At 41.2% G+C, this 18,501-nt stretch overlaps 1 protein-coding gene across 1 annotated transcript in view; it reads right to left on the reverse strand.

Moving 5' to 3' along the window:
* The window catches only part of PREX2 (phosphatidylinositol-3,4,5-trisphosphate dependent Rac exchange factor 2), a 305,019-nt gene that overhangs the window by 68,249 nt on the left and 218,269 nt on the right, over window positions 1–18,501 (reverse strand). The window contains 2 exon segments of the mRNA XM_038389170.2: window positions 11,013–11,127; window positions 17,052–17,195. Coding sequence (XP_038245098.1) covers window positions 11,013–11,127; window positions 17,052–17,195 — 259 coding nt within the window.

An 18,501-nucleotide genomic window follows, 5' to 3' on the forward strand; every position in this document is an offset into this window, starting at 1 on the left:
GGCACCGAATTTTACCGGGATCCCTTGGATCAATTATATGCACAATAATTCACCAAAGAGTGTCATGAAAGTTCTCTATTCAGAGCCAGTAGCTCACTGGTCATAATAATCATTCTGAAATGTATGTGTAGATAACACTTAAGAAGTTATGCATCTATACTGGAAATTATATTCTTAAAGCCTGGATGTTAAAGGCAGTTCCCCTGAGGTGACTTGTCTCAGACAGATCCTGTTCAGGCAGGGTATAGTAGATGCTTAGTTCATCTCTGTTCACTGTGCATTGTGTGTCTCACAATGTAAGTCTATTTTCCTACTGAGCCACTAGCTAATCAAGGCTGTGAAATTAACAAGAGACTGCAAAATCTACAGGAAGGAACACACAGCAGGAGAGTGTTTGGTTTATTAATAAAGATCAGAGCACAGTTTTGATAGATCAAGAGTTGCAAAGAGACACAGTATCCTCTACACAGGGGACAAGCTGCCAGCATATTTTGTCTAATAATAAAAAAAAAAAAAAAAAAAAAAAAAAAGGATGACAGCTGGACTTGGATCAAAAATGCTAGAACTCTGGGAAGAACTTTGCTCTATATAACGTGAAAGTATCTAGTTAAATAAGTTTAGGCTCTAGAATGCATGTTCTAATTTTATATGTAACCATTTGTTTCCAATATTTCCACTTGCTGTTATTTGAATCTCTCCTCTTTGTTATATACATTTTTCCTTATTTTCACTATAAACTATAAACATATCTAAGTGCTCTGTGTTACAAGGCATGGTGACCCGGGTGAAGCCAGTAAGCTGAGTGTACTGCTTCTTTGGGAGCAGCAAATCTGTGAGTACTGTGAGTATCCAGTGCAACAAGGGCTAGACACTTCAGGGAAATGCTTGGACGGCTTGGGAATTGGAGCATGCCTATCGCTAACCTGCAGAGGGACAGCAGAGCCTACATAGGCTGAGAGGGGAGCGCTTGGGTTGTATGTATACATTTTTTAATGAATCTAGATAAATTTCAAAGCAAAATGTTGTTTTGAAACAAAAAGTTGAAGCATTTCATTTAAAAATATCAAAATGGACCATTTAGACTTTTTCAAGAACATTGTTTTCATTTTTTTTAATTAGATCAAAACTATTTGCTGAATTTGACCTGAATTTGCAAATGATGTCATTTGACCAAAAAATGTATTTTTGGTCAATACTTATTTGCTGAAAAAAATGCTCAGCTCTACTAAAGGTTATTTTTTAAGATGGGAGAGACTAGCATATGCTTGTGAAGGGAAACAGTCAGAAGAAAGCGAGAGGTTCAGGAGAAGACTTGGCATGAGGGACTTCAGGAGATGGGATGAGGTCACTTATACATCAGCTACTGTATCACTAAGGCATACAAGTGTAGGCCTTGCAGGAGCCCTAGGCATAAACAGGGGAGTTTGAGTGGGAGTTCTGTTGGAGGAGAAGGTAGTTGTACTTGGTTTTGTATTTTTAGTATATGTGTGTGGGGGGGGGGGTTGTGCTGGGAGAGCAGCTGAGCCTGATTAGGGGGTGGGGCTTTGCGCTGAGAGAGCAGCTGAGCCCTGCTTAGGGGGTGGGGCTTCTGACTAGGGGCCCTATAAAGGCAGCGGCACAGACAGCTGCAGCGGCACAGGAGCTAGCAAACAGAGCTCTAAACAGGGGAGTTTGAGTGGGAGTTTGCAAGGGGAGTTTGGCTTGTGGTGCTTGTTTGGGGTTTGCTTTTGCTGGGGTGTGTGTGGTCTTTTTGGTGTGGCTTGTGTTTCCCAGATTAACAGGATTTAGGTGGGAAGGAGATGACAGATACAGAGGCAGCTGTGGGAGTGACTCCTGTAGTGAAAGACACATTGAGGATGACTGGATGTGGAAGCTGTGGTATGTACATGATCCTGGAGGGGGGAACCGGTAAGAGTTTTTTCTGCATGAAATGTCGTCTGATAGAGCTGATGGAGGAAAAGATCCGAGGTTTGGAGATGCAGGTGGAAAGTCTGGTTGAGTTTAGGAAGGGGTTTGAGCAGATGATGGAGCAAAGATATGAGGTATCTGAAGGGAAAAGCTCAGACTCACAGATGGAAACAGGGCTGGGGAATTTTGAGGAGAGACTGGATGAGGAAAGTGGTCAGTGGAAACATGTGACTCAAAGAACCAGGCAGAGAAAAAGACGGGCTAGTGAAGGAGAAATAGAGCTTAGGAACAGGTTTGCAGAGTTGGAAAATGAAGAAGGGGCTCAGCAGGTACTTGTTGAAGGTGGAAGGATAAGGAAGAAGAGAAGAGAGGCTAGTCCTATAGAAAAAGGGGAAGAGTCAAGGGAGACTACACCAAATATGAGCCCCAGGAGGATACAGGATGGGTTGAAGAAGATTGTAAGGGAAAATAGGAATGGAAAGAACTTGCAGCCAGAGGGAACAGGGGAGAGACTGGAGAATAGCACTGTCACCAGGAAAAGGCAGGTCTATGTGATCGGGGACTCTTTATTGAGAAGAATAGACAGGCCTGTAACTAGAGCTGATCCAGAGAATAGAAGGGTGTGCTGTCTTCCGGGTGCTAAGATACGGGATGTAGACCTGAGGTTGAAAAGGATACTAAAGGGAGCGGGAAAGAATCCCCTAATTATCCTTCATGTGGGAACAAATGATACGGCTAGATTCTCGCTGGAAAGTATTAAGGGAGACTATGCTAGGCTGGGGAAGACGCTTAAGGAAATTGAGGCTCAGGTGATCTTTAGCGGGATCCTTCCTGTTCCTAGAGAAGGGCAACAAAGGTGTGACAAGATTATGACTGTCAACAGATGGCTTAGGTAGTGGTGCTATAAGGAGGGCTTTGGGATGTATGGCCACTGGGAGGCATTCACAGTCAGAAGTCAGTTCTCTCGGGATGGACTTCATCTGAGTAGGGAAGGATAGACTTCTAGGATCGAGGCTGGCACAACTGATAGAGAGCTTTAAACTAGGAATTGGGGGGAGATGGATGGGAGATGTCCAGAAAATCTCCACGCCAGATTTTAGCATTCAGAGGGAAGATGATGAAGTAAGAAAGGATACAGCCGTGGGTAGGAGAATGTATATAAGGAGCGAGGGCGGAGTGGATACTAGTCTAATAGGTTATACTGGCTGTAGAATGACTGTGCCTAATAGGGTACAAAATGTGAGCGAGTCCAAACAGCAAAAATTAAGATGTTTGTACACCAATGCGAGGAGTCTAGGTAACAAAATGGAGGAACTAGAGCTACTGGTGCAGGAAATGAAACCAGATATTATAGGGATAACAGAAACATGGTGGAATAGTAGTCATGACTGGACTACAGGTATTGAAGGGTATGTGCTGTTTAGGAAAGACAGAAACAAAGGTAAAGGGGGTGGAGTAGCATTGTATATCAATGATGAGGTAGAATGTAAAGAAATAAGAAGCGATGCAATGGATAAGACAGAGTCCGTCTGGGCAAAAAATTACATTGGGGAAGAAAACTAGTAAAGCCTCTCCTACGATAGTGCTTGGGGTGTGCTATAGACCTCCGGGATCTAATTTGGATATGGATAGAGCCCTTTTTAATGTCTTTAATAAAGTAAATACTAATGGAAACTGCGTGATCATGGGAGACTTTAACTTCCCAGATATAGACTGGAGGACCAGTGCTAGTAATAATAATAGGGCTCAGATTTTCCTAGATGCGATAGCTGATGGATTCCTTCATCAAGTAGTTGCCGAACCGACTAGAGGGGATGCCATTTTAGATTTAATTTTGGTGAGTAGCGAGGACCTCATAGAAGAAATGGTTGTAGGGGACAATCTTGGTTCAAGTGATCATGAGCTAATTCAATTCAAACTAAATGGAAGGATTAACAAAAATAAATCTGCAACTAGGGTTTTTGATTTCAAAAAGGCTGACTTTCAAAAATTAAGGAAATTAGTTAGGGAAGTGGATTGGACTGAAGAACTTATGGATCTAAAGGTAGAGGAGGCCTGGGATTACTTTAAATCAAAACTGCAGAAGCTATCGGAAGCCTGTATCCCAAGAAAGGGGAAAAAATTCATAGGAAGGAGTTGTAGACCAAGCTGGATGAACAAGCATCTTAGAGAGGTGATTAAGAAGAAGCAGAAAGCATACAGGGAGTGGAAGATGGGAGAGATCAGCAAGGAAAGCTACCTAATTGAGGTCAGAACATGTAGGTATAAAGTGAGACAGGCTAAAAGTCAAGTAGAGTTGGACCTTGCAAAGGGAATTAAAACCAATAGTAAAAGGTTCTATAGCCATATAAATAAGAAGAAAACTAAAAAGGAAGAAGTGGGGCCGCTTAACACTGAGGATGGAGTGGAGGTTAAAGATAATCTAGGCATGGCCCAATATCTAAACAAATACTTTGCCTCAGTCTTTAATAAGGCTAAAGAGGATCTTGGGGATAATGGTAGCATGACAAATGGGAAGGAGGATATAGAGGTAGATATTACCATATCAGAGGTAGAAGCGAAACTGAAACAGCTTAATGGGACTAAATCGGGGGGCCCAGATAATCTTCATCCAAGAATATTAAAGGAATTGGCACCTGAAATTGCAAGCCCATTAGCAAGAATTTTTAATGAATCTGTAAACTCAGGAATAGTACCGAATGATTGGAGAATTGCTAATATAGTTCCTATTTTTAAGAAAGGAAAAAAAAGTGATCCGGGTAACTACAGACCAGTTAGTTTGACATCTGTAGTATGCAAGGTCCTGGAAAAAATTTTGAAGGAGAAATTAATTAAGGACATTGAAGTCAATGGTAAATGGGACAAAATACAACATGGTTTTACAAAAGGTAGATCGTGCCAAACCAACCTAATCTCCTTTTTTTGAAAAAGTAACAGGTTTTTTAGATAAAGGAAATGCAGTGGATCTAATTTACCTAGATTTCAGTAAGGCATTTGATACCGTGCCACATGGGGAATTATTAGTTAAATTGGAGAAGATGGGGATCAATATGAACATCAAAAGGTGGATAAAGAATTGGTTAAAGGGGAGACTGCAATGGGTCCTACTGAAAGGCCAACTGTCAGGTTGGAGGGAGGTTACCAGTGGAGTTCCTCAGGGATCAGTTTTGGGACCAATCTTATTTAATCTTTTTATTACTGACCTTGGCACAAAAAGTGGGAGTGTGCTAATAAAGTTTGCAGATGATACAAAGCTGGGAGGTATTGCCAATTCAGAGAAGGATCGGGATATTATACAGGAGGATCTGGATGACCTTGTAAACTGGAGTAATAGTAATAGGATGAAATTTAATAGTGAGAAGTGTAAGGTTATGCATTTAGGGATTAATAACAAGAATTTTAGTTATAAGTTGGGGACGCATCAATTAGAAGTAACGGAAGAGGAGAAGGACCTTGGAGTATTGGTTGATCATAGGATGACTATGAGCTGCCAATGTGATATGGCTGTGAAAAAAGCTAATGCGGTTTTGGGATGCATCAGGAGAGGCATTTCCAGTAGGGATAAGGAGGTTTTAGTACCATTATACAAGGCACTGGTGAGACCTCACCTAGAATACTGTGTGCAGTTCTGGTCTCCCATGTTTAAAAAGGATGAATTCAAACTGGAGCAGGTACAGAGAAGGGCTACTAGGATGATCCGAGGAATGGAAAACTTGTCTTATGAAAGGAGACTTAAGGAGCTTGGCTTGTTTAGCCTAACTAAAAGAAGGTTGAGGGGAGATATGATTGCTCTCTATAAATATATCAGAGGGATAAATATAGGAGAGGGAGAGGAATTATTTAAGCTCAGCACCAATGTGGACACAAGAACAAATGGGTATAAACTGGCCACCAGGAAGTTTAGACTTGAAATCAGACGAAGGTTTTTAACCATCAGAGGAGTGAAGTTTTGGAATAACCTTCCAAGGGAAGCAGTGGGGGCAAAAGATCTATCTGGTTTTAAGATTCTACTTGATAAGTTTATGGAGGAAATGATATGATGGGATAATGGGATTTTGGTAAGTAATTGATCTTTAAATATTCAGGGTAAATAGGCCAAATCCCCTGAGATGGGATATTAGATGGATGGGATCTGAGTTACTATAGAAAATTCTTTCCTGGGTATCTGGCTGGTGAATCTTGCCCATATGCTCAGGGTTTAGCTGATTGCCATATTTGGGGTCGGGAAGGAATTTTCCTCCAGGGCAGATTGGAGAGGCCCTGGAGGTTTTTTGCCTTCCTCTGTAGCATGGGGCATGGTTGACTTGAGGGAGGCTTCTCTGCTCCTTGAAGTCTTTGAACCATGATTTAAGGACTTCAATAGCTCAGACATTGGTGAGGTTTTTCATAGGAGTGGGTGGGTGAGATTCTGTGGCCTGTGCTGTGCAGGAGGTCGGACTAGATGATCAGAATGGTCCCTTCTGACCTTAGTATCTATGAATCTATGAATAAACTAAAAATGTGAACCAAAGGCTGTGAACCACAGTAGGTCTGGCCTTGGTAGAATAGTAACACAGCAGGAATTGGCTAATGAAGGAAGCATTTCCCTGACTGGAGAGGATGGAACAAGAATACCCAGAGTTCTCAAATAACAATGTAAACAAATTTCCAAGCAATTGTACAGGAATACACTGACCCCTTGTCAGATAAGGATGGGATGACAGGATAATGGATAGGATGTTTTGTTCGAACTAGCAAGCACAAGGTATAAGGGTTGTAACTAACAACATCTGGAGTGTAATAGGTAACTGTCTTGTATCAGAAGAAGTCATAGGAGGGGCAACTTCGTATCGGCTAAGGGACAGGACCCTAGTGGGCCTTTACCTTGTCACAGGCATACATGCATTAGTGTCCCTGTGACCCGTTGGATAGGGCACTAGTACTGTGGGGGAGGGATTGCTTAGTGGTTTGAGCATTGGCCTGCTAAATCCAGGGTTGTGAGTTCAATCCTTGGGGGGGGCCATTTAGGGATCTGGGGCAAAAATTGGGGATTGGTCCAGTTTTGAGCAGGGGGTTGGACTAGATGACCTCCTGGGTCTCTTCCAATCATGATATTCTAAAAACAATAAACCTGGCCAAGTGCCTTCGCCATCGAACCGAGCCTGTGGTCTTTCTTATGAATAACATTGAGTTCTGCTGAATGAACGTGGAGCACTGTTTGCTAGTGCAGCTGACATCAAAACTCCAAGAACAGCAGCACTGAGCAGCAGCATTCTACAGTTCTAGCAACAATGAGCTCTTTATATTCTTCCTCTAACTTAGAAGATAACTGCTGAGTTATCAAACATATAGTAATAAAGATGTTTAAAATCTTTGCTGATTTAATTGCTTTCTCCTGGTTGTGCAACATCTTCTCATTAAGAAACCTTCAGGTCAGAATAAATTTACAATGCTGGCAACCGTCACCACCTTCCCAATTTGCAAATAGATATTTTTTTCCTGCAAGTGTCAGGGAAACAGAAATGGTGACGCTTCGTTACTATAAAAATAAATGCAATCTGGCTGGCAGCGTGAAAAAGAAATACACATCCATTAAGAATGAGTATGGTGCAGATGTTGAAATTTGTTTTTTAAAAAAATCATAGTTTTATTTGTTTATTTACTTCTGAAGTAACAGTTTTATACAGGTAAAGGTTTTCCTACGTGTTGATGCATCTTTTCTGGAATTCTGTAGCAACTCTAATACTTCACTGCACTGAAATTATAAGTTTCTTGTAGTAGTAATTTGATTAAAACTGCTAGAGTTGAGTTAAATAAGGAAGATGGAGGGAGGTTCTATCCTTCCCCCATACACATCTTGTACTATAGCTTCCTCATGAAAATCCTATGATTTATGTTTCAGTCTTGATATATAGTACTTGCAAAAGCCTAAAAACAAGAACTGTAAAAGATTAAAGTTTTATGACTGCCCAACTCAGAGTCAAAGAGAGCAGTTTTGTATCTAGGCCAATATAGCTGCTATATCACTGGTGATATTATGAGGAAGCTGGTCAGAGTTAAAGTTGTACTTTGCAATTAAAGCAGGGACTAAACCTCTCTGTTATGTATGATGAATAAAGCATATTATGAATAAAGCATATTTCTTATCTTTTTTACAGTGTAAATATTTGTAATCAAAAATACTAATATAAAGTGAGCACTGTACACTTTGCATTCTGTGTTGTAATTGAAATCAATATTTTTGAAAATGTAGAACATCAGAAAATATTTCTAATAAATTTAAATTGGTGTTCTATTATTGTTTAACAGTGTGATTAAAATTGAGATTAATTGTGAATATTTTCTTCTAACCATTTGACAGCCCTAGTAGATTCTACTACCTGCAGAGTTAAAAGTTATACTGCCAGTACTTCCAGGGAGCATGCATACATTTCCATGAGATATTTATTGGGGATGTTATGGTTTTCTTTGAGAACTACTATCCAAATGTCACTGAGTTTTATTGCTGTAGTTATTTTCTTAGAGTCTCTTCAGCCAAACACCTATTCTGACTAGCAACTGGCAGAACAAGAATATTAGCATCTGCTTTCCTGGATTTCTTGTACTCTATTTTCACATTATATTACATATGCAGTTAATTCCTCAAACTCCCTTGTCCCTCATTCATGGGATGTGGTGTGGTCACCATTAAAATGTCAGCACTTACAAACACTTACCACGTTAGTATTGGGGATAATAGGGTTTTTTTTCTTATACTTGGAATACGAAAGACCCACTTGACCCCCTGTGAAATTTTTGAAAAAATATTGTGCTAGAGGTCACTGGTCAGGTTTGTGAGTAAAGATGGCCTTAAGAGTATCGTATCCCATTAAAGCTGCAGCAGGAACTAAGATAGGAAGAATGTAATAATGCACAGCAGCAGAGCCAGCTTGTTCTGTGCTCTTTCCAGCTCACACAAGCTAAATAGAATCAGGCAGCATCAGCACTTTTAGGCCCATTACGTTAGTGAGATTGTTGCCACTGATTTCAGTAAGCTTTAGGTCAAGCCCTTAGATAGTAAACCTCCTCAACTAGCTGTCTTGTGCCACTAGGGTAAGAGCCAAATAATTTGGAAGTCAGACTGATGGATGGAAGCAGTAGAACTTCGGTGAAAGGCTGGCCTCAGCTAGCCCATGTCTTGCCATGGTCAGAGAAAACTGCAGAACCCATGTTTCACACAAGTACTTCCACAATAAATGGACCAGTAGAAGAAACTGAGAACATGCTCCTGGATGACAGTAAATGAAACAAGGGAAGAGTGAAGACAATCGCCTAATTATTATAACAACAGTTGGGTTAAAAGTTGAGAGAGAGAGATATAGTAAACAGAAAGAAAATGCACAATTTTTATTGAATATCTTTTATGAACTCCTAAAGGAATTTCTGAAAGTCCAACAATGAGGTAAAACAGAACACTATGTACACCTAGACATATTTTCAGAAGAAAAGCACAGAGAACCTCTCTTGAAAAAGGTGAGTGGAAGGAACTGTACATTTAATACTGGGATCTTCGCTCTTTTATTAATACTGCTCACTGTTCCCTGTCCAAGTACTGTCACTTTAAGAAAAGTCTGGACTCAGAATGAATGATTCTCTTTCCTCCTCCTTCCCCTTTCTCCTTCATCTTTACCTCATCATTCTTTCCCCCACTTCTCATTTCTTCTTTTAAAAGACGCCCACCTTCTCAGAGTTAATGGGAACCAGATACCATTACAGATTTCATCAGCCTCATGAAGCCAGAAAAACAAAAAGCCACAATTTTACTGCATTCTTGATTTTACAGTGAGCTTTTTTACAATTCATCTACAAATATAGCCTACTCAGAGAAATGTCTTCCACAAATGCAGTGAAAACACCTAATATCTATTGTCCTGGGCTTGTTCCATTACTTTACACAAAATAAAGGCAGAATTTTTTCTGTATGAAAAATTCCACTGGATGTTATTTCCTCATGGAATCATTATGAAAATGCACCATCTTGTGATCTTTTTATGTACAGTGTACACTACACGTGTATATTTCTTAGTTGCAGTTGAAGCATATACCCATGTTTATTTTTCTTTTTTTGTTGACACAATGAGCTTCCAGGAAAACAGCACGGGCTGTTAAATCCTGTTCTGTAGAAATTAAGTAAATAAACCTACAAAATTAGATTATAATATTTAACAATTCTGATATAATACATCAATTCATTAAAACAACATATGGCTGTAACTCATGATATAGTAATATAGCATTTATCAGTGTCCTTTAGGGAATTTAAGTATACCAGTTTATGGTGTTCATCTCAAGGTAGATATTAATTTAACTGATATGCACAAAAACTCTAAATTGTCCTAGGTGAGGCATTTCAATCTTACTTTAAATTGAAATTGATAGATTTCTTGAATTGCTTGAGTATGTGCACTGAAGTTGTATTATAGTTTTCTAGGTTTACTAGAAAATAAACTAGAGATTAACCTGAATCTAAACCCATTATGCAAAAACTCCCACTAAGTGTTGGATGTTCACATCCACCTTTAAAAGTTGTGGGACAATCTGTAAATTAACCCCCCCCCCATGCACCTTCCCCCATCAAATGTAAACTTAATACCTTTATAAAAATAAATATTTCCACAGAATTAAAATAGAATTTTTTAGTTCTGTTACAAAATATTTTAAGGGAATCATTTCTATAACATTTTGCTAAGTCATTTTCTCTACATTATAAAGAATTTTGAGCATTGATTGTGGTTCTCAAACTTTTACTTATGTGGATGCTTATAAGAGAGCTTGGCTCAGAAATCACTTTCCATTACTTTTGTGATCACCCAGACTGTTCCCTTCTTGTATGCAATCAAACAACAACCCTGCAGCAACTATGCTAATAGTGTATGGGGAAAAATATTAGGAAACAATTTCATTATTTTTACTTGTCTTTCAATGCAATTTAGCAATGCAATGAGGAGAGCCAGAACCATGAGACCAGCCAGTGCCCTGTGAACTATCAGTGCTCCATGGACTAAAATCTGAGAATGTCTGATTTAGGCTAATTTAAAATATGAAGTCTACATAGCCACCACAGGGAAGGCTGGCTCACCACTTACCTGAGTTTCTGGTTATACTGTTTGACCTTTTCCAGTGAGGCTGCATTAATCTGGGCTTGAAATTCTTCTACTGACACGTTGTCTCTGTAATAATATCCTTCCATGCTCTCCAGTGCTGTGATAAGAGGAAAAACATCAGTATTAAATATTTACTATACTCTTTCTCTGCAGATAGAACCTATCTGCAATCTAGTGCCATGTTTTCAGTGTCATGTAAACTTTACTCTGACTTCCTGTTAATTAATGTATATACATCTAAAATTAAATTAAATGGAGGAGGGGTAGAAGTGAAAAACGACAGAGTGATGGGTACTGATGTAAATTGTTTAACCCTTATACTTTTGGCACACTTTTCCCAGCTCTAGTTTAAAAAAACAACACTCAATTTAATCTAGATAGCTATGAAAAATGATTTAACAGCCTGAGTCATATCTACTTTAAAAGACGCAAGAGTGTGGAGCTGAGAAATCAAGATCTTCACATTCAGATCTTATTATATTAATCTCATAATATAGAAATGGGACTTCAGTAAAATACACGTGGGGTAGAAGCACTGAAGATTTTGCAATGAGGAACCCTGCCACTTTAATAATAATCTGTACAAATTTTTAAGAGTTAATTACCCAAGAGAACGATCAGAAAATGCATCTAATAAGCAGAATTCTTACGAGGACAGCTTGCAGGTTCAGAGCCCCAGTTGCACACCAAACACTAATTCTGCTGACAATTCTTAATCTGACCAGTCAGTAAATCATTCATTCATTGTTCAAGAACATGCAAATCACAGTTCCTCTGAGTACTTATAGAGTTTATAATTTTGCTTCTGTACAAAAGATGGCAAAGACTGATGATCAAATTGCCTCCTAAGATGTCTGTCTTGAGCTCAACCAGACAGGGCCCACTATTCTCAATGGTATCTGCATCGTTGTAGATGTCCAAGTTAGTAGGTTCTGTTGCAGAATTGGGACCTTACTGTGTAGAATAGTTTTGCTCTCCCCTTAAAGAGGGAGCAGGGCATTGTAATGCAGAGAAGAGAGGGGTTTCTGTTTTGGATATTTAAAACCAGAATAGAAAAGTCTAGACTGAGGTTAAATGTGAACTGCCAAAAAATGTTAAAAATAAATACAAATGTTAGTTTCAAAGTTAAACAGGTTAATTAGCTCAACTGCAAATGTAAATCTGAAATAAAGAATTTGATTTTTTTAAAACTTATTTATTCAGTAGATATAAACTCACCCACTGGGAATTCAGAAGACTTTATGACAATAGAAACATCCCCACATATGTTCTCCCTCTCTCTTTTGCACACACATATCATATTCACACACATACATGCTCTGATCCTGCAAGGAGATATAATTTCTGTCCTTCTGAGATCTGTATAGTTAGTCACATGGTTCTAAAAAGTCTGGTTTACAGGTAGAGGGACACATAAGACATGGTAAAGATTTTTAAAGCTCTCTACAAATTTTCTAATCCTACAACTGTTCATATACATGATTAATTTTATACATTTGAACTCAATTAGACTACTCAGTAGCATAAGGTTAAGTACCTGTGTATTTGCAGGAATGGGGACTAAAATTCGGTTTTTTTCTTCTGTAAAACACTGTCTGTAGCCCATACAAAACACATGATGGTGTAATATGAAGATTTAAGTGTCACTCATCTGAATTAGGAAACGGAGGACTTGTGGCACCTTAGAGACTAACAAATTTATTTGAGCATAAGCTTTCGTGAGCTACAGCTCACTTCATCGGATGCATTCAATGGAAAATACAGTGGGGAGATTTATATACACAGAGAACATGAAACAATGGGTATTATCATACACACTGTAACCAGAGTGATCACTTAAGGTGAGCTATTACCAGCAGGAGAGTGTCGGGGGCAGGGGGAACCTTTTGTAGTGATAATCAAAGTGGGCCATTTCCAGCAGTTGACAAGAATGTCTGAGGAACAGTGTGTATGTGGGGGGGGGGGGGGAGATGATAAACATGGTGAAATAGTTTTACTTTGTGTAATGACCCATCCACTCCCAGTCTCTATTCAAGCCTAAGTTAATTGTATCCAGTTTGCAAATTAATTCCAATTCAGCAGTCTCTCCTTGGAGTCTGTTTCTGAAGTTTTTTTTGTTGAAGTATTGCCACTTTTAGGTCTGTATTGAGTGACCAGAGAGATTGAAGTGTTCTCCGACTGGTTTTTGAATGTTATAATTCTTGACGTCTGATTTGTGTCCATTTATTCTTTTACACAGAGACTGTCCAGTTTGACCAATGTACATGGCAGAGGGGCATTGCTGGCACATGATGGCATATATCACATTGGTAGATGCGCAGGTGAATGAGCCTCTGATGGTGTGGCTGATGTGATTAGGCCCTATGACGTGACCTTCACTGACTCATGTATTCATCCTGCAAGTAACAAAAACCCTTTCCAAACTCATGCTGCTAAAAATCTTTTATATCACAACACCATGTAGACTCTGTATTTAGGCTGGAAAATAGCTTGTCTCTATTGAATCTCAGAAAGCAAGAATCCCCCCCCCCAAAAAAAAATGAACAGCTGCATCTACAAAATGCTCAGTTCTTGAAAAGATGGCATTTTCTCTCTTGATCACGAACAGATTTCAGTTAGGTTTGGAGAGCAGTTTCTTGTCAGCCAGTGTAAATGAAGGTCAAAGCTTTGATAGTATGTCATTATAAAACTGATGTGAAAATGAGTCACAGCCAGTGGTGAGCTGGAGCCAGTTCGCATCAGTTCGTTAGCACCAGTTGTTAAATTTAGGAGCCCTTTTAGAACCTGTTGTCCTGCCTCCGCCTCTCCCCTGAACGCGCCGTCTCACTCTGCTTCTCTGCCCCCCCCACACACCGCCCCCCCCTCCAGTTTCCTGTGAATCAGCTGTTCGTGCGGGAAGCCGGGGAAGGCTGAGAAGCAGGTGGCGGATTTGCACTCAGGCCCAGGGAGGGACAATCTTCTGAAAGGGCTTCTAAATTTAACAACTAGCCAAAAGTGGCACCTTAGACGCCAACTCTATGGGTGCTCCAGGGCTGCCTCAGCTCACCTCCGCTCCAGCTCACCTCCGCTCCGCCTCTGCCTCCTCCCCTGAATGCGCCGCCCCACTCTGCTTCTCTGCCCCCCCGGCTTCCCGTGAATCAGCTGTTCATGCGGGAAGCCTGGGAGGGCTGAGAAGCAGGTGGTGGCTTTGCGCTCAGGCCCAGGGAGGCAGAGGCAGAGCGGAGGGGAGCTGGGGCAGGGGGGATGCGAGGAAGGCCACCTGTGCCGCAGCAGGTAACCGGGGAGGGGCACAGGGGAACCGCTCCCCGCCCCAGCTCACCTCCGCCTCCCTGGGCCTGAGCACGAAGTCGCCGCCTGCTTCTCAGCCCTCCGTGGCTTCCCGCACAAACAGCTGATTCTCGGGAAGCCGGAGAAGCAGAGCGGGGTGGCGTGTTCAGGGGAGGAGGCAGAGCGGAGCGGAGGTGAGCTGGGGCTGGGCACGGGATGGGGAGCTGCCAGTGGGTGCTCTGCACCCACCAAATTTTCCCCATGGGGTTCTCCAGCCCTGGAGCACCCATGGAGTCGGCGCCTAAGGTGCCACTTTTGATGTGATCAGTGGGGGGGAACAGCCGCTCCCCCTGCTCCCCTCGCAGCTACGCTCCCCCACCCCTAGGAGCCAGAGGGACCTGCCGGATGCTTCCTGGGAGCTGCGCCAGGTAAGCACTGCCGGGACTCCCCACTTTGCCCCCCGGAAGGTCCCTCTGGCTCTTAGAAGCGGGGTGGGCACCCACTACGGTGGCCCACGAGACCCTCCTGCCCAGTTCTGGGGGCAGTCAGGGGACAGGGGAGGGAGGTGGATGGGGCAGGAGTCCCCGGGGGGTGGGGGTGGGCCACGACCCCCTCGTGGGGTGAGGAGGGATCCGGTTGTTAAGATTTTGGCAGCTCATCATTGGTCACAGCTTACTCTGTGTGTAAGAAAAACGAAAGTGAAGTGACAGTAGTTCAATGCATCAGTCTGTAAGACTTTTGTCATCACTAGAAGGAAAGTACGTCTACCTTCTGCTGCTGGGTAAAGTGATGATAGGAAGGAAGAAATGGGTGTTATGCAGGGCACCTGGCTCTCCCCCTTCTTCAGAGTATTTTTCAGAAAGGTATAGAGTTTAACATGGATCCCAGATCCCATACAGATGTGGATGAAAATGGCTGATTTCACAAAGCCAACTTCACCAGTGAAGTAAAATGGATTTTCTCAGCGACATTTTGATAGGATAGTGAATAAAGAAATCTCAGGAGTTTAAATACTGCAAATTATTAAATAGCTAGGCCTTCTGGGAATCCTGGTCTCTTGCTCCCTTCCTCAAACTAGCTGATGGTGAACACTGCTAGTGCCATGTCTGAACTTGGACGCTGAGACTGGGGGCGTGTCTTAATATCCAACCACCTGTCAGGAATCAGGGCTGGCAACACAGCTAGTCTCCAGGCAGCCTCATTAGTACAGCTGGCCTGCAGCAAGCTGACCATACTGTCTCTTTGACTGAAGGGGTCTGCAGGGTGGCCTTAAGCCAGTTAGCTGACTGCTTGATGCTCATGCCCACCATTGTGAAGTCTCCTGCGTTACCTTGTTTCTGCTGCTCCTGCCTTGCACCCAGCCTTGCCTCTGTCCTGCCCCGCCTTGAATCCCTCCTTGCTCCAGTTCCTGACCTCCAGCTTGACTCATGGCTTTGTTTCCTGACTACTGACTCTGGCTTGACCCGGGGTTCAGGTTTCCAGTTCCTGTCCTCCGGTATGACCCTTGGCTCCAGCTTCTGACCACTGATGCCTGCTCCAACCATTAGGTATTAGGTATGACGCCTGCTCTGAACTATAGGCTTGACAGCCCTCATCCCAGTTGCCTGATGCTACTGCCCTGTTCTGTGTAAAAAGACATGGGCAATTCCAGTGCAATTCTGCAGCATAAAAAAAACATTAATATTTTCAAGATCATATTGGAGCCAAGCTATTTCCCATTCTTTGTATGTCTTTATCATCTCATCATGTGCTGAGATGTTCCTGCTGTTATTCAGTCTCCTCATTGCCCCTCCTTTTGGTGAATTTAAATCTATAAATAGTTTAAATGAAAAATCATTCAACTTTTTATTTGGGACTTCATTTAAAATTGAGCTAACACCTTTTACTTTCAAAGATGTATTTGTCTTGACTTTAGACCGAGGGTTTGCTATTCACCTTTAAATATTTTTGTATCGTACTTACTTTTTATTAGATCAAAAGTTTCCACTAATTCTTCCTTTCCTTGATTTATGAGCCCATTCCGTGTGTGTGCCAAGGACCTCCTGCAATGTACCGAGAGCTCTCAACTCCCACTGAAGTCAAAGGAAGCTGAAGGCAATCAGCACTTGGCAGGAGGCATTCACCACTTTGGTGAATCAAACCCCATGGTCCTGATGACTATAATGACACCACTACTCACTGTAGGGAATATGCAATTTACAAACAGCATCAGCATCAATGCCATTCATCCTTTCACTAATGTTTGTGGTGTCATGGCTACAGATACCTGGAAAAGATATTTAACTCTCCATATGTTTTAAAGAAGAATCAAAGCTGATATCACCTTAGTCCTTTACCTGTTTTTTCTTGCTTTATTCATTTGGAAAATGAAATTTCTTTTCAATTTAAGAGAATTTCCAGGTCTGGGAATTGCCCACTAACATCCACATTGAACAAACTTACAAAAAAACAAAACAAAAAAGATAATCCACTTATTCTCTACAGTCTGTGTCAGTATCATTAGTTTAAACTCAGAAGTAAACTCTGGAAGAGTTTATATGAAGAATCTACTTCATTCCCTTAAAATTAAAATTCATCTCAGAATTAGAACCAAAATTCAACAAAGCATTTGAATTGAGGCCCCTAATTCTGAACTTAATGAGACTATTCATGTGCTCAGAGTTACACATGCGATTAAGAACCTTGCTGAATCCATAGCTAAGATGAGACTGCAGATTTTCCAGCCACTGTTTGAAGGTATAGAAAAAGAATTACCTTGTGCAAAAAGTACTGGGTGGATTTTAAACCCTCCTCCATTCTTCAGCTTTTGAGGAAGCTGCTCAAAATGGTAACTATCAAGATAAAAGTAAACCTTCAAAGCTTGCCGGCTTCCTTCCGCTTGATATGTGATTGGAGCATCTAAGAAAATATTTAACATTGCCATTTTATTAATAGCCAACAACTATGTGATATTTTCTCTTCCAAAAACTAGAAAGAATGTTACACTCAAATATTATACACAGCCAAATTCCTGTCCCTAATTCTGCTTGCTTTGCAATGGAACACCATCACAAGGCAGGCAGAAAGATGCCTTAACAGCCAATCACAGGTTCCTGCAACAAAGGGGAGTCTTCAAGTGGTGTAAAGGTGATTCTGCACCACCTACTTTCCCACAGGTCTATGAAGGGTGGGGAGGAAGCATGCCAGTGGCAGGAGGGTGTAGTGCATACTGCTTTTTTGATCCCCATCTGGAACAGCAGACCCTGTGCGATCACTGCAGCTGGCATGAATTAAAGCAACCCATAGGCTTCTTTAAGTTATGCTTGGGGCCACTTGGGCCTCTAGCCAGACCAGGATCAGTGGAGTAGACAGACGCCTTACTCCCCTCTCCTCAGCGATGCCAAGTATAAACTCTGTGTAGCTAAGAATGTGTCCCAGGGTATTAATTCTAGTCATTGAACCATGGCCGCCTCACGTCAGAATTTCTGTAATGCATAAAGCTGAGGAATATATAACTACAGAACCATTCAATGAATAATAGTTAAATTGGAGATTCATTTTCTGACAACTGATTTCTTACTGTACAGTACATAAAATTATATAATAGTATGTTTCATTACACACTGACACACCAGATGTCACACTGAATTAAATGGGAAGTTCCCATTCACGTTGGTTTAGATTTCTAGATCTTCTAATGCCTCTGGCTCTACCATTTGCAATGACTCCCCAATGTACATTTTCAATGTTGTGCAGGTGAGTAAGCATACAACTGCCATTAGCAAAAGCCAGTGAAAATTTACCCTTTTTAGTCTAAGGGTACATCTACACTTTGAGCTCAGGGTGTAATTCCCAGCTTAACTAGACATACCTGTGCTAGCTCTGACTGAGCTAGTGCATCAAAAATAGAGCATAACCATAATAGCGCAAGCAGCAATGAGGGACTAGCCACCCTGAATACGTATCTAGCAGGGTGAAAATATTAAAAATATTAAAAGATTTGCTAGGTATGTAATCAGGGCATCTAGGTAAACCACAGCCAGCATGGGTATATCTACTCAAGCTGCATATTACACCCACAGATCAAAGTGCAGACATACCCTAACCTTAACATTTGCAGAGTTACAGCAGCTTACTTCAAATAAAAATGCATGCATATTTCCAGTTATAATTTTAAATTAAAAATTTAAACAAACTACAATCTGTAGATTATTGGTATTGATGC

This window comes from Dermochelys coriacea, chromosome 2, assembly GCF_009764565.3.
Source record: "Dermochelys coriacea isolate rDerCor1 chromosome 2, rDerCor1.pri.v4, whole genome shotgun sequence".
Taxonomy (NCBI): Eukaryota; Metazoa; Chordata; order Testudines; family Dermochelyidae; genus Dermochelys; species Dermochelys coriacea.